The sequence below is a fragment of the Vipera berus genome, assembly GCF_964194415.1.
Source record: "Vipera berus genome assembly, chromosome: 2".
Classification (NCBI taxonomy): Eukaryota; Metazoa; Chordata; class Lepidosauria; order Squamata; family Viperidae; genus Vipera; species Vipera berus.
The window spans coordinates 13,475,509-13,490,743 of record NC_138203.1 but is presented as its reverse complement, the minus strand read 5'-3'; the positions used below and the strand labels follow the sequence as shown (position 1 = coordinate 13,490,743).

At 37.7% G+C, this 15,235-nt stretch overlaps 1 protein-coding gene across 1 annotated transcript in view; it reads right to left on the bottom strand.

Annotated features, from left to right (window-relative positions):
- Nucleotides 1–13,916: 13,916 nt before the first annotated feature.
- DCC (DCC netrin 1 receptor) overlaps nt 13,917–15,235 on the bottom strand; it is a gene marked incomplete at its 5' end in the record, with an annotated part of 1,185,616 nt that continues 1,184,297 nt past the window's right edge. Inside the window, one exon of the mRNA XM_081315662.1 lies at nt 13,917–14,043. Within this exon, the coding sequence (XP_081171788.1) occupies nt 13,954–14,043 (90 nt within the window). The 3' untranslated portion in view covers nt 13,917–13,953. The remainder of the gene's footprint in view (nt 14,044–15,235) is intronic.

Below are 15,235 nucleotides of genomic sequence, written 5' to 3'. Positions count from 1 at the left end.
AAGGAAGGAAGGAAGGAAGGAAGGAAGGGTCTCAGTCCCTGTAAAGCTGGTTTTCATTCACTGATTCCTGTCAGGCACGAAGAATAAGGACAACACATTAATTCCAGTAACGCTGATTTATTGCTCATGACTATACACAAGAATCTAGTCAACTAACAGTCAGCACTAAACTGATACTAGATAAGAATTAAAGGAATTTGAGAGGGCTTGGGCTTAGGCTGTTTGTGAGACCATAATGACTCCAAGCTGATTCCTCTCTTGACTCCACTCCCAGGCTCTGGCAGTGCTTCTTCTACAATTGCCATGAATAGGAGAGTGGACCACTTCGGTACCCTTATATGACTTTTCTGAGGGTAGGGTAACAATTGTTGCCCTCTAAATTGCTTATGGGCTTCCAAGAGGCATTTGCTTTGTCACTGTGTGAAACAGGATGAATTTTATGCTGTAAGTGGGCTCTTCAGATGTGAGGATTTTAAAGGTCAACATTCATTACTCTGCATAGCTATTGCATTCTGGAACTTGGACTATGGCTATGAATTCTGCTTGGTTGCACTTTCCAAGAGTTAAAGAAAGATATATCAGATTATTTTAAAATAATGTATAAAATCTGACCTTCATCTTGGGCCACATTGAGATATGAATTGTTATGTAACTCTATTACTCCTGGATTTGTTATCTGTAAAATAGGATATTTGAAGTTAAAATTGGGTCCACATGTTCTGTGTCTGATAGAGACAATTTTGCCTGTGTCCATTCCCACTCCTGTGTGGATATCCATCAGAAGAAACCTTTTGATAGATATCTGGGAGTCTTTCCAAAGTACTATTTTAATCAACAGAAGCCAGCAAAATGATTTCATGAGACTGAAGAGGCTAGTGAAGACTTGCCACTGCTTTGTATTTCGGCAAATCAATTTATATGCTTGGCTCTGTATAATTTCCTGACTTACGATGTAATCCCAGCACTTCCATTTTCCAGGTTCCTTCCTAAGAAAAACAAAGTGAAGCTGTCATTCATAAAGACTGAGATACCAGTGTGAGACTGTAACAGAGGAAACAATAAAAACAAAAGAAATTATAATCCATGGTCCCAAATTTTATTTGGAATTTTAATGTTATCTGAATTTGGAGTTGAGGAAAAGGAGCCACCTGGTCTAGGTGCCACCACTAAAAAGGAATTAAATTGCAGTCATTTTTCCCAGTTGCATGAAAAAAATGTAGTATATCACAAGCCCAATAATATGAATGGGACTACGTGAATGAAGATTGTGACTGCCTAGCTATGTTTATAGCATTTAAATTCACATAGTACCAACAGGCCCCAATAGGTGCAAGCTGGTACAAATACCTCTAATACCATTTTCTTGAGAACAGGTTCTCCTCAGGGCTATGTCCTATGTCCGCTGCTGTTCACCCTGTTGACCCATGACTGTTGTGCTAGGTTTGCCACCAACCATATTGTGAAGTTCGCAGATGTTACAACAGTAGTGGACCTTATTCATGATGACAAGGTGGAAACTTACCGCAAGGAGTTGAGGGATTGGTGAACTGGTGTAAGGAAAACAGCCTAGTTTTAAATACCAGAAAAACCAAAGAGATCATTGTCGATTTCAGAAAAGGCAGGCACAGCCACACTTCTCTGCATAAATGATTCACCTGTGGAGATGGTTACCAGCATCAAATTCCTGAGTGTGAAGCTAACAAGTAGGCTGGCTTGGTCGCTCAACAATGAGAAACTGGTGAAGTGGGCACAGCAGCACCTGCACTTTCTGCTTTGCATGAGAAAAGCTCATCTTCCTTCCCCTGTTCTGACCACTTTCTACAAGGGGATGATTGACAACATCCTGTCATACAGCATCACAGTCTGGTTTGGAAGCATCACTGCTTCAGACAGGAAGGCAGTGCAGACAGTGGTGAGGATGGCAGAAAAGATCATTGGTAGTTCCCTCCCTCCCATCCAGGACATTGTGCAGAAGCATTGTTTGAACAGGGTCCATAAGATTATCTGGGACACCACTCATCCTCTTCATAACCTGTTTTCCTTGTTACCTTCTGGGAGGAGGCTTCGTGGTATCCATAGCAGAACATCCAGATTCAACCATAGTTTCATTCCATACAGCAATAACCTTGTGAACTCTCAGGCTTCCTCCTCCATTATATATTCAAGTTGGACAGTATTTAATATTTTATTGTTATGTATATGTAGGGGTGTGGGTCTATACATGTTGTAAGTAGCATGTGTTTTGGGAGTGTCATGCATGTTTCACTTTGAGAGCAGGCAACTAAATTTCATTTTTGATGTGTGCCATTGTGCCCACAGTAAAAAAAATGACAATAAAGATTATCTTATCTTATCATCTTATCTTATCTTATCTTATCTTATCTTATCTTATCTTATCTTATCTTATCTTATCTTATCTTATCTTATCTTATCTTATCTTATCTTATCTTATCTTATCTTATCTTATCTTATCTTATCTTATCTTATACGTAATATCTTTTGGTTTTTAATGAATGAAGCAACCAAACAGGGAAGATTTTTGTTTTGTATCAAAACTTTATTAAAGAAAAAAATGCACCATTGGAATAACATTTCTATAAAAAAATGAATGAGACTGTTCTACAGTACCTTACAAAACCCCCCTTTCTCCTTGTGTAATAGTATACAAGATTGTGTGTAGAAACAGTCATTTATTTCAAACCCTAAGCAAGTTCCCTTTGCGGCAGAACAAGATTTACACTTAAATATTGCAGTCACTAATCTAATTTGGTTAACAATGCTAAAGTCCAACAATTTAAAGAAAACCTTTGTAGGTTCAAAATGCCTAATTTTAGGCTTTTTGTAACAATATTTTTCCCCGCTAAGGCTAATTAAAGCTGTGGTGTAACTCATTTCTGCTGAATAAATGCATCCCAGGGTAGATTGTAGAATTTCTGCTGAATAAATGCATCCCAGGGTAGATTGTAGAATCACTATCAAAGACATTACAAAATAGGTAGAAAAGAACAATTTCTGTATATTGAGGGTGAAAGTATGAAAAACTGGAAACCACTTAAAGCCACACACACAAAAAAATCATATTAAATTTAGTCACACTAAATTCTACCTTCTGTATTCACACATCATTTCTGTGAGAAGGAACAATGTTTATACCACATTCAGCAACCAAGGGATTTGACATATCCAAGTGGTCATCCTACTAGGAATTTTCTTTGCACAGATCTAATAGAAATGAATGAAAACACACAGAATTCCAGGCAGAATTTCCCACTGGATAATGTCATTGGTTTTTAAAACACTCAGTCTCTGCAAATACATCAATACAGCGAAATGCTTGTGGTCGAGCTGGTAGTTTATACTTATTTACCTGAATGTAACTCTAAACTCAATTGAATTTAATATTCATTTTTTTAAAAAGTTTTAAAAAATCATCTTCCCTCCTCCCCCCCTTCAATTTAACATTATGATTCTAATTAATTTTAACTAGGTGCTTTAGATATTAAAACCCAGCCTTCCAAACAAAACTATCTCATAAATTAAAATCAACATCTGAAATAAATTGTGCATATTAAGATAAATGTATGCCCTTTTAGAAATCTGCTTCCATGCTAAGAAAATCTGCAGAGATTCTTTCAGGAGATTGGTTTAAACAATGAATGTAGGTGAATGTTGTTATTTTAAGCTGTTGTTCTAAAAATGCAATGTGTGGATAGCAGAAACTATGTACCAGAGAAATCTAAACAATTAGGACTGGCTTTGTTCCTGTAAACTGTACATTCAGACTGCCCTCACGTAATTTGTATGTCACTTTAGAAAATGCCAATGAAAATAAGAAATTTTTTTTTAGAGAATAAAGAAATGGATTCAGGAAGCAGACAGGCAAGTTGAATTTACCTATAAGGCATAGGATCAGTCTAAGACCATTAGGCACTAACTTTTGTTCACTGTTTGGTGACTGAGCCATCTCACCCTTGAAACTCTTTTAAAAAGGTTCCACAAAGTGGGAATCCATCTGGAAAAAAACAGAATAAATTTCTTTCAAGCTATTTTGAAATATAGGGTATTTTGTATATTTCTGCTTATCATTGTAGCAACAGATGTTCATCCACTGTAGGCCAGGCAAGATACTAGGTATAAGGCTACAATAAAGAAAAAATGTTTTATTTGATGAGAATAGAATCGTATCAGCCTCAATCCAGCAATGGGTTAAATATTTCAATGAGAACAAGAACCCTGATTTTAATTATGTATACAGAGATCAGCTTCATCTCTAGGTCTTCCGGGCCCTAGAGAACATAGGCAAACTATTCTTGTAATTTTTTTTTTTAAAAAATGGATTATAGCGATAAATTTTCAAATGAGTACCTAGAGGTTTGTAGTTGCTAAGATTTCTGCTTGAGTCAATTTGACTGCATAAATAAATTACTACTATAAAAGTACTTTTGGGGGAAGTGAAGAGGGATGACTTTTGATACAAACTAATCTAATCCATTTCTAAACTAATATATGGTCTGTAACACAATGATTCTTCAGCATTGATTATGTTAAGAAAAATAACTTGCAGAGAGGTGGGTGTCAGGGAAGACAACATACAAAACATTGGGGTGATCAGAAGCAGGCACAAAAATACTTGAGCTATTTTTCTTTCTTTAAAAATTAAAAAAAAATAACACACTCATGGGGGATAACTATTTCAAGACAAATGAAAGGAGAAACCGAAAAAAAAAAAGAGATATGGACAGATTTCTCTGTTCTTTACATTTGAGTCTCCTGAAAGATACACACAGACAAACACAAACACACAAACACAAACAAAAAGTTTAGTATATATAACTGCTTCAGAGTTCCTTGTGTGAGATTATTTGAGTAAGGGAATGCATTCTAAGTGGGAAAACCATAGTCAGCCTCATGAACTACACCACAGTTTTATGTTCTGTCTCTAGATTTCATACTGGGTATCCCTCCCTCCCCACTCATAAATTATCCCAAAGAAACCACTCTAGATAATAAATTAAATATTACTTATAAAAAGGGGCCCGTCTTCCCTCCCTTCCCTCCCGCTTCCCAGTTTATGATGGCAATTCACAAAGGTAAAAATTGCCAAGCTTATCTTACAAGAATAAAAACAGCATCGTTCCTTTCATCTATCAAGCATCGCTTCCTCATTCTTCATCAAAAAGACCTCTACAGCAATACAGTGAGATAACGTTGGCCTTGGGTGACTTTACAGCAGGCTACACCAGAGGGTGATTCCTGTTCTTAAGAAGGAAAAAGGAGGAGGAGGAGGAGGAGGAGGAGGAGGAGGAGGAGGAGGAGGAGGAAGAAGAAGAAGAAGAAGAAGAAGAAGAAGAAGAAGAAGAAGAAGAAGAAGAAGAAGAAGAAGAAGAAGAAGAAGAAGAAGAAGAAGAAGAAGAAGAAGAAGAAGAAGAAGAAGAAGAAGAAGAAGAAGAAGAAGAAGAAGAAGAAGAAGAAGAAGAAGAAGAAGAAGAAGAAGAAGAAGAAGAAGAAGAAGAAGAAGAAGAAGAAGCAAAAGATTTGCTCAGGCATTGGGCAAAATCCATACCTTCCGAGTCTGACTTTCAGTTGGAAATAAGCAAGACAGAGAAGGTGCTGTTAAAGAGGCCAAAAGCAGCTTTTTCAGAGATTATTTGTCCCTGTAATTTCAATATTGTGGGACAGATACTGAACAAATCCATGTTTCCATCCAAAATGAATGTCAGTTCGCAACACTGATTAATTATACTGTATATGAAGGAAATTACCACACTAGTTGTTTTAAACAGCACAAATGGGCTTTGTTCCCCTTTAAACTACAGGTAGTCCTCAACGTACAACCATGACTGAGCCCAAAATCTCTGTGGCTAAGCAAGAGTTGTTAAGTGAGCTTTGTCCTGTTTTATGACCTTTCTTGCCACAGTTGTTAAGTGAATCACTGTTAAATTAATAACACTTGTTAAATGAATCTGGCTTTCCTATTGACTCTGCTTGTCAGAAGGTTACAAAAAGTGATCACATGACCCCGGGACACTTGCAACCATCATAAATAGGAGTCCATTGCCAAGCGTCTGATCAAGTGACTATGGGGATGCTGCAATGATTGGGTGAAAGACAGTCATAAATCACTTTTTTCAGTGTCATTGTAACTTAAATGGTCACTAAACACACTGCTGTAAGTTGAGGACTACCTGTAACTTATTACATTTCTTCTAATTGATAAATCAGGAAAAGCTTTGTGCACTTTCTTGCAGAAAATCTCAAGAACACTCAGAACAGTATTTCGTCTCCCATTGTTTCAGAGCTCTAGTTACTGCCACAGCCCGATATGTTTTCTGCTTTCCTTAATATTTGGGAGAAAACAAATGATAATCGAATTTTCAGAAAAATGGCAACCTCAGTCAAAAGAGAAAAAGATTTTCAGAGAAACACGAGGGAGCATTTGGCATACGACTGGCTGGCCCCCACATTAACAGGTAAGACTTGCTTTTTAATTTCCCTAGGGTTTTTAATTGTGTTTTAATTATATCTTAATTGTGTTCTCATTCATATTGTTTTAGATTTTGACAAGTGCCTTGCTGCTGCCTAGTTTGTAATGGTGCCTTTTTGGCATTTTTTCCCCATTTTATTTTATTCTATAGGTTTAACTCCGTTTTCAAACTCTTCCTTAATTCTTAGCTTCAGTTATTGGGCATCCATGCCATGGTAAATATGTTTGGCAGCTTGCATGTTTTGAGTGTGTAAACAACATAGAGAGGGAATCAAAAGTAAAAAGAAAATAATATGCTGATAATTAACCTTCCTGATTTTAAATAACTTGGCAATTATTCTGCAAAATGTTTACATGCTGAGAGGAATCAGAATGTACAGTAGTACCAATAAATTATAGCAGTGCCTGAAGCTAAGTACTCCAAAATGTTTTGAACTTCGGGAGGGCATTATTATACCAATTATTTGATTTATATCCCACTTTTCTGCTTAAAGGATGAGGAACACATCACGTTAGTCTCTTCTTCTAAGAAATAGCACACCAATTTATCTTTGGTCTTGCTATTTCCTTCCCCAAAATTGACAGTGGTCAGTCATCATAAAAGTGTGCTGGTAGACTTTCAATGTCCTGATATTTTCACAGATTGGAGAATTTATAAGAAACCTACTTCACGTGAATCTGATGTCCAACTAAGATCATCAGAAACCATGGGAATAAGTCTTTTAATGCAGCTTGTATTACTTTGAGCATGCACAGCAACATCCTAGGTAAGAATCTAAAGCAATGAAATTTCTATAGATCTTAATTTTAGGATATTAATATTTATGGGCATTACAGCTTCAGTGATCCTTGCATCTGGGATGCATGGTTACATTGAGAATGTGCTAAAGAACTGAAAATGTCTCTATAGTGATGTCTGATTACAAATTAATTGATGGATTTGGATATAAAGAGAAGAGGTTAATTATTTCAAAGAAGGGTTGATGATAGGTCCATTAAGAGCTGCACAAAAACTGTACAGGGGTATGGATTTTTTGTATGTGGTTTTTTGAAATGAAAAAAGGTTTATTTCCAAACTGCATTTAAAATCTAGCACTTTTTTTTTACTATACATCTTCAAAGAAGCCTCCATCCAACCATCATTTTTATTAATTGTCTATTATCAAACATAGAAAAATGCTTAGTATCATTTACATTGTGATTTGCAATCTTTTTTTTTTAAATTCTGCATCACACCTCAACTCAAGGGTTTTATACTTTGCTAGGTGGAAACTTTCCACGCACAATTTCCTAACATATGAAGACCTGTTGAGTTCCTTCTACCTATCTGACATATTGTAAGCATGAAGATAAGGTAAAGTAAGATAAGGTAAGGTAAGGTAAGGTAAGATAGATAAGATAGGATAAGATAAGATAAGATATAAGATGTTAGAAAAAGACAACATATATGAAATGAATAATGATGTGGTCAATGAAAAGCTCTGTATGCATAGTATAAGCATTTAGATACCTATCTCATTGCATAAATATAGCTTAAAGCATGTGGAAAACATCAAATAAAAGAACATAGCAGAAGAAAGCTGATTTATCAAGTGCCATCCCTGCTGGAAGAACTGTCAAAATTAGCGGAAGGGATTGCTTCACCAACTGCAGAGAATAAAGATAGTGACCTTGCTGGAGATATGTAGATTCTGTTATTATAACTAATCTCAATAAAATGAAAGATGTATTGTGGAGTTGATTTCATGGCATGATCTGACATCAGTTGGCAATCAAGAACAATACCCAAGAGGTAAAGCTAGAAAGACTTAAATGTTATCCCTATATAAAGTGGACATTTCAGTTTTCTGCATGCAGAGGTTGTCACCAAAAAGAACATTATCAAGATCATGTTCAAGAGTTTGTAAAACTACAAGAAGAAGAAGAAGAAGAAGAAGAAGAAGATGAAGAAGAAGAAGAAGAAGAAGAAGAAGAAGAAGAAGAAGAAGAAGAAGAAGAAGAAGAAGAAGAAGAAGAAGAAGAAGAATCTATGCACAAAGAAAGTCATTCAATGAAATCCAAAAATCCATAATCTGCTTGTCTTTGACAGTTTCTTTTTTGGTGTTGGTTTCTCTAAGTATACCAGCACGGTATACTTAGGTAAAGGTTCCCCTGGTGCTCATCTCCGTTTCAAAGCCGAAGAGCCAGCGTTTGTCCGAGGACGTCTCCGTGGTCATGTGGCCAGCATGACTAGATGCCAAAGATGCACGGAACACTGTTACCTTCCCACCGTGGTGGCCCCTATTTTTCTACTTGCATTTTTACGTGCTTTCAAACTGCTAGGTTGGCAGAAGCTGGGACGAGTAACAGGCGCTCACTCTGCTATGCGGCACTTGGGATTCGACCCGCCAAACTGCTGATCTTCTGATCAACAAGCTCAGTGTCCTAACCCACTGAGCCACCGTATCCCTATGGTATACTTAGACAGCATTAAAAATCCGAGTGCAGACTTTTGTATCACAGGCAAACAAAATTAGAATGCAAGAACTGTTACCATAGACACAAAATCCTGAAGGAGACAGCATACTCTCTAAATGAACCCAATTAACAGGATTTTTGTCCAAATTGATGTATAAGCTGACCTCATTGATCATGATCAAAGGTGAAATGTGGATCTTTTTGTGCAATATAATGTTGCATCCTCAACAAGAACAGGGCTGTGATCAAGAAGACAGAAGTCAACAGGCAGAGGTACTGATAGGTTCCTGAAGCAAAGAATGCCTGTAATATATTTAATGAAAATCTGAGTACTATAGAGAGTTCAAATGTAAGATCTGATATGGAAGGCTTGAGAGTGAACCAAATGATTCCGTGTAATTGAAATAGGCAAGGCAGGTTTATAACACAGCTATTTTTGCAAACAATAAGTAATTAACATATATATTTGGACTGCAGTACAGCATAAAATTCATCTAATATGACAATGACCCTTCATAGCTTTTATATCTTCCTTTTATCAGGAAATGGCAGAACCTCATTCTGAATGCTACTATAAAATGTAAAGGGGAAAAATGCTTTTGGTGATCAGATGTTGTGTATGTGGTTGGAGTTGTGTGCATTTTCAAATTCTTTTTTTTTTAAAAAAATGATTTGCATGTTGCTGTAGATTTCAGCTTCTAAACGTTCCAAGTAACTAAAGACAGTGATGTTCAAGTCAACATTGGTTGGGGAGAGGGGTAGGAGTGGGGGGTCAAGGACCAAACATGTGGATAGCCTGAAACCAGAGACTGAAAGTCTGTGATTTATTTCAAATGACAATGAACAGATATCAACCACCCTTCCCATTTAGCAATGAGTTGCTGTTAATACAATGGGATGTCCAGATTGGAATAAGTAAATAAGGTTCACTTGGGGCTGCTATAGATATCTCTTCACTTTCATAGTTGGAAGTTGCAGTTGTTCTGCTCTACTACAGCTTTATGACATATACTAAGCTGTTTCTCAAATGCTTGTTTTTGGAATTGCTCTCTGCTCGCCTCCAAATTCCAGAGGAAGCCCATTAGAAGCCTTTATATCTGAAAGTTGAAGATGGACAGCAAGTCGTTTGATATCTCCTGTGTGAATAACCTTTTGTGGTAGTTAATTTGGCCATAGGCTGGAAACATCAATTATATAGAAAAAGAGCACCTTGCAGACATCAGGTGACACGAGTCACAAAAGTCAGAAGATGACTCGATGGGAAGGCACTTGTTGCAACCTCAAAACACACATTCGCTACTTCTGACTATCCTAAGACAGGACCTTAGATGAGAGCATTTGCTAGAAACTTTTCAAAATGCAGGAAGAAATTGTCATCTTACCGAAAGAACAAAATACTTCTAAATATGTCCAGTAACTAAAGACAGAAATGTCCAAGGCTATGCTGGAGGTAGGAGTGAGTGGGTCAAAGAACAAAGTCAGATGCAAACACCAAAGACTGAGATGGATTGGGAGACTGATTAAAATAACAAAACACAGGTATCAGCCACCTTCTCCATTGCAGAACGAACTGCTCTCAGCACTTTGGGATATCTGGAATGGGAAAAAGTAAGATTTGAACCTTAGGACTGCTATAGGTATGTTGGGTTTCATAGCTGAAGTTCCTTGTGGTCATTCTTATAAATTCTCCAGCTGTTGGCCTATTTCCCTGCAGAATCAGAACCTGGCCTTATTAATTTAAATTCAGAGAGATGATTTTCTCCCCATTTTTCTGATATCCTGCTAATTGGGGAAGAAGTCTTGTCATTCTGCCTCTCTTTGAAACAAGACCCAGAGCTGTGCAGCATCAGTTCAGCTGGATGCCATTGCCAGTTGGACAGAACACCAACAGCTCCTTATACTAAATCAGGATGCATTAAAATTCCTGGCTAAGTGAATAAACAACCATTGGGGGGGGGGATCTTTTACGCTAATATTTCCAATGCTTTCTTCAAATTCTGAGGCCTTTTTAGAATGCAGCGTGGCAAGGTATGATTATTATTTGTGTGCTGGGTTTTCACTTGTGATCCTGTGCCATTTTATTCCAAACATTTTATTCAGAAATTTACATATAATTACCTTCCTAATAAAAAGAGCTATTAGGATGTAAAGATCCCCTCTCCTTTCCATGCTCTTTTAAATTATGACCTACTCAGCCTTGAAATCAAAAGCAGTGCGGAGAACGGTAACTCAGCCGAAACTTTCTCATTGGGCTTTTGCAACCTCATCACTGATAAATACGCAAATTTGGCTCCCCCCCTTTTTTGTGTGATTTGCCTGCGAAAACAAGAATTAACTCTGAACAAATGTAGAAAGTTCAGCAATTGGGAATGTGCATGCCACTTTGTTTGTGTCACTGGTTACAGATGTCAGTGAACAAACACTGAAAAAGAAAGTAAAATAATAACAAAAGAATACTGAAATGGGAGTGGAAGGTAACACTTTAGAAATCGTTAGTTGTGATCATAATCCAGTATGCTGATGTAAAGAGTGCAGTCTACCTTTATGCCAATATGACAGCTCTTACAGAAGGACTTTCTATAGCTGGTTTGTAAATATTTGTGCTGGATGTAACATCCCAATAGGGCTGGCAAAATGTCATAACTTGCAACACAATGCTAGCTCTATCACTCCATTCTAGGAATTCGTTAGCTGAACAAGCTATACAACCTGGCTGTTGATTTTTTTTCTTCTCAACTCGTTACCAGCACCTAAGATTTGAGCGACAGTAGCAATGCTAGGTATTTACTGTAAATTGTCCTCCTTCATGGCTGAATGTGGGTTTATGGAACTGAGTAATCTTGGAGCATCAAAATAATGCACAAAAAGAGCAAGAGGGAAATCTCTCTAACCTGCTGTTTCTGATATGGGCGGTAGAGACCCCAGCAGATCTTTAATATAGGCCTGTGTTGTTGTTGTTGTTTTTGCTTATAAGCAAACTGGCTGCAAGTTTCAGGATGTACTGTATGTTTGCTACTGCTGCAAGTTAACTCTATTCTGCACTTACCCACTGAATAAGACTGGGGAGCTTTGCAAATGCCTGCTAAGTGGATGACTTCTTCCCATCTTCCATTTCTGCAAAGTAAGTGGTTGAAACAGTGTAATAATGTCCTTTTATTTTTTTAAAGCGTTAGAAGGCTTTTGTCTTCATGTTTTGTGCTGTTAGGAATATTATTTCTAACCCTATCATGCTATGTGATGGTCCTGTTGCTCTGAAGTATGGAGATGAAACCCAAATCCAAACAAGAGGAGGTATATATTACAGATGAATCCATGTGGCCTTCAACCCATATTATAATGCACTTGCATGATATATATGCACCCAGATCCCTATCGACCTTTGTGGTAGAACAAGGTCTTCTAAGGCCTGTTTTACGTATTACTCTGGCTGTAGAGCTGCAGCTGGGAAATTGAATGACTGGGGAACTTCTCACAGATTCCTATTTTGCAAAAGGAAGGATCCATATGGCTTTGACACAACCTACACAAATAGGTTGAGTAATCAACCTATTAACTGAACTGGTATGAGCAGATTAACATGCTAGAAGCTGGGAAGCCATTTCTTCTCCAAGAGAGGTAATTACTTCTGTTTCTTATATTTAAGAGATGGAGCAATTTTCCAAGTTATTTACTAGTTCAGCCTTCTTCCCCAACCTGGTGCCCTCTAAATATGCTGAAAATGGACCTCCAGATTTGTTTTTGTCATTGTCATCAATGAAGGGTGACATGCAAAATGCTTTGAATTCAAAATGCTTGAACTTTAAAGCACTGTTTTGAGTTTGAGACTGTTGTTCTGATTTTGAATGAGAGGTCTCGACCATTTCTGAAGAGCTTCAAGCTCAAAACATCTGTTCTGAGTGCTAGGCAAATGTTTTGAAAGTGAAATGGGGGTGTGAAATGGAAACATTCCTAGAATGGTCAGAACATCCTCTTTTGAATCTGTAATGGCACATTTACCTATTTCGCAGTCAAAATGTTTTGCACAACTCTAAGAGCATCTTCTCCAGCTCTTCTAAACCCTTTCTACTATAATTCTGCAGTGCTAGTTCTTCGATAGCCCTATCTAGTCTCTCTACAACTGTTCTTTTTCCTATATTCCTTTTCTTATAGTTTAACTTTATTATGGGGAACAGTAGTGGGTTTTTGGGACAGTTAGCTGTATTTCTAAACCATGACACTCCAGTCTGGCTGCTCCTGCAACCTCTTATTAGTGCTAGAAATTGACATGAAAAAAATATGTCCCCTTCACTGGTATTAATTGGTATCCTGAACAAATATTCAGACTTTAACTCTACTTTTTTTTTTTTGACTGCTACAAGTTCTTTCGACTCTTTAGGAAACCTAAATTTAGCGAGAGGGAAGAACTGGTAGAGGGAACAGCTAGTAAGTCACAGAGATGGACAAGCACAAATGTATAACACATCCACTAGAGTTGCAGGCTTAGCGTGTAATGAGATTCATTGTTAGCAGAAGATAACCTCTTGAACTCCATGTACAAATTACCAAATTTTGCTAGTCTCTTTGAAACATATTATGCTTCCCTAAAGTTGCTCAGGGTTTCACTTGAGGAAGTAGACTAAAATTCCTCAGAATTTGATTTAAGATGAAGATGGTGGCATCTCCCATAGGGAGGGAGACCACTGTTGGTAATTAACAGCAACCAGAAGAAGGTAATGTGTGGAGCAGACCATTAGCATGACTCTTCCTTGCATGCTACAAGGCCAGTGGGGCAGAACTGGCCACTTGGAGGCTCTCAGCTTTTGTGCAGTGGGTTCTTGCTTCAGAGGATTGTTCTTCCATCTCTATTTTTGACTTCTGCTGGACTGATAAGCACACACAATGATGTCTGGGGGGCGATGAGATCCTCCTGCGAGCGGGGTCCGTGATGTACTGGTGGCCTTCATGGAGATGTGACTTTGGGTTGTGGTCTTTGTGAAAGGCTGGTATGCTGCAATGTTCCTGGGCAACTCCTTTTAGAAAGCTGAGCCTGTGATGGCATTAAGTTGCTTCATTAGCCCTTCCAAACTTGCCATTTGTTCACTAAGGTCATCCTGTTCATATACCTGTGGAGAAAGCAAGCAGCTAGTTTATTGTACTAAGATAAGCCAGTATGGTCCATTCTACCCCACAACATTAGGATGAGTGACAAATGAAACTCAATTACTCAAGCCAATAATATGACAGGACCAGCAAAGGTCCAATCGCTCCATATTTCTTTGGGAAGACTGCTATTATGAGAACATTTATTATTTATGGGTTATCTTTGGTCTATAAACAATGTCTCAGGGATTGTATCCCAAAGAGTATTGGGTGGGGCCAAAATAAGACCCTTATTTTCGATTTCATTTATCATATCATACATAAAATCATATACTAAACTGATCATTCTCCAGTCGTTCATCTTTTTCCTTTCTATCACAAAATTATGACCTAAATTATTTTTTGGGGGGTGTCTCTGACAGTAACACTCAAGGTGTTGGGAAGTGAAATCTGTTGTCCTGGAATCACAAGTTGTAATACTCTGAAATTAACACAAGAAGGGTGAATTCCTCTTCATCTGTATTTAAGGGAATGTTGAATGAAATGAGTGGAATCAAGACATAAATCAGACTGCGCAGCATTGGGCTGTGCAATAATTGTTTTGCCCAGTATTTCTCAACCTTGGCAACTTTAAGATGTGTGGACTTCACCTCCCAGAATTCCCCAGCCAGCCATGGTTTTTACCTGTTGAAACCAATTCCAGCCATCAGAACATTGTAAAAGCGATGCTCTGCATGCTGAGCTGTAGGGGGTGTTTAATTCACTGCAGTTTGATTGATACATCAATTTGGGTGGACAAAAAGATCCCAATCAAACCAGGCTTTAACCGAGTCATTTCATCTTGGGCTTCTAACTAATACATTGATGTGACTCATTTCCATTTAGCTTGCCATTTTGTTATGGAGCAAAGGATATTTTTTTCTCATGGATGTTCATGCTTAAAAGTCCCCTTTCTTATCAGGATCAGAGCAGCACAGCCACTCCATTCTCATGCTTTGATCTGCACTGTCGCTTTGATATAACAATTTGCTTCCCAGGGGTTCTTGGTTCAAAGCTTTGTTGAATTAAAGCACCTTTTTGGAGTTTTGGTTTCTATTGTACATTGATATGGTCAGTGTAATAGGCAAAGTTTCATTAGGTCAACTCAAACATAGCTCACCAATGGTGAGCATCCTTTGGTGAGAAATGGATTCCTCCACCTCAAGAGAAAGAAAG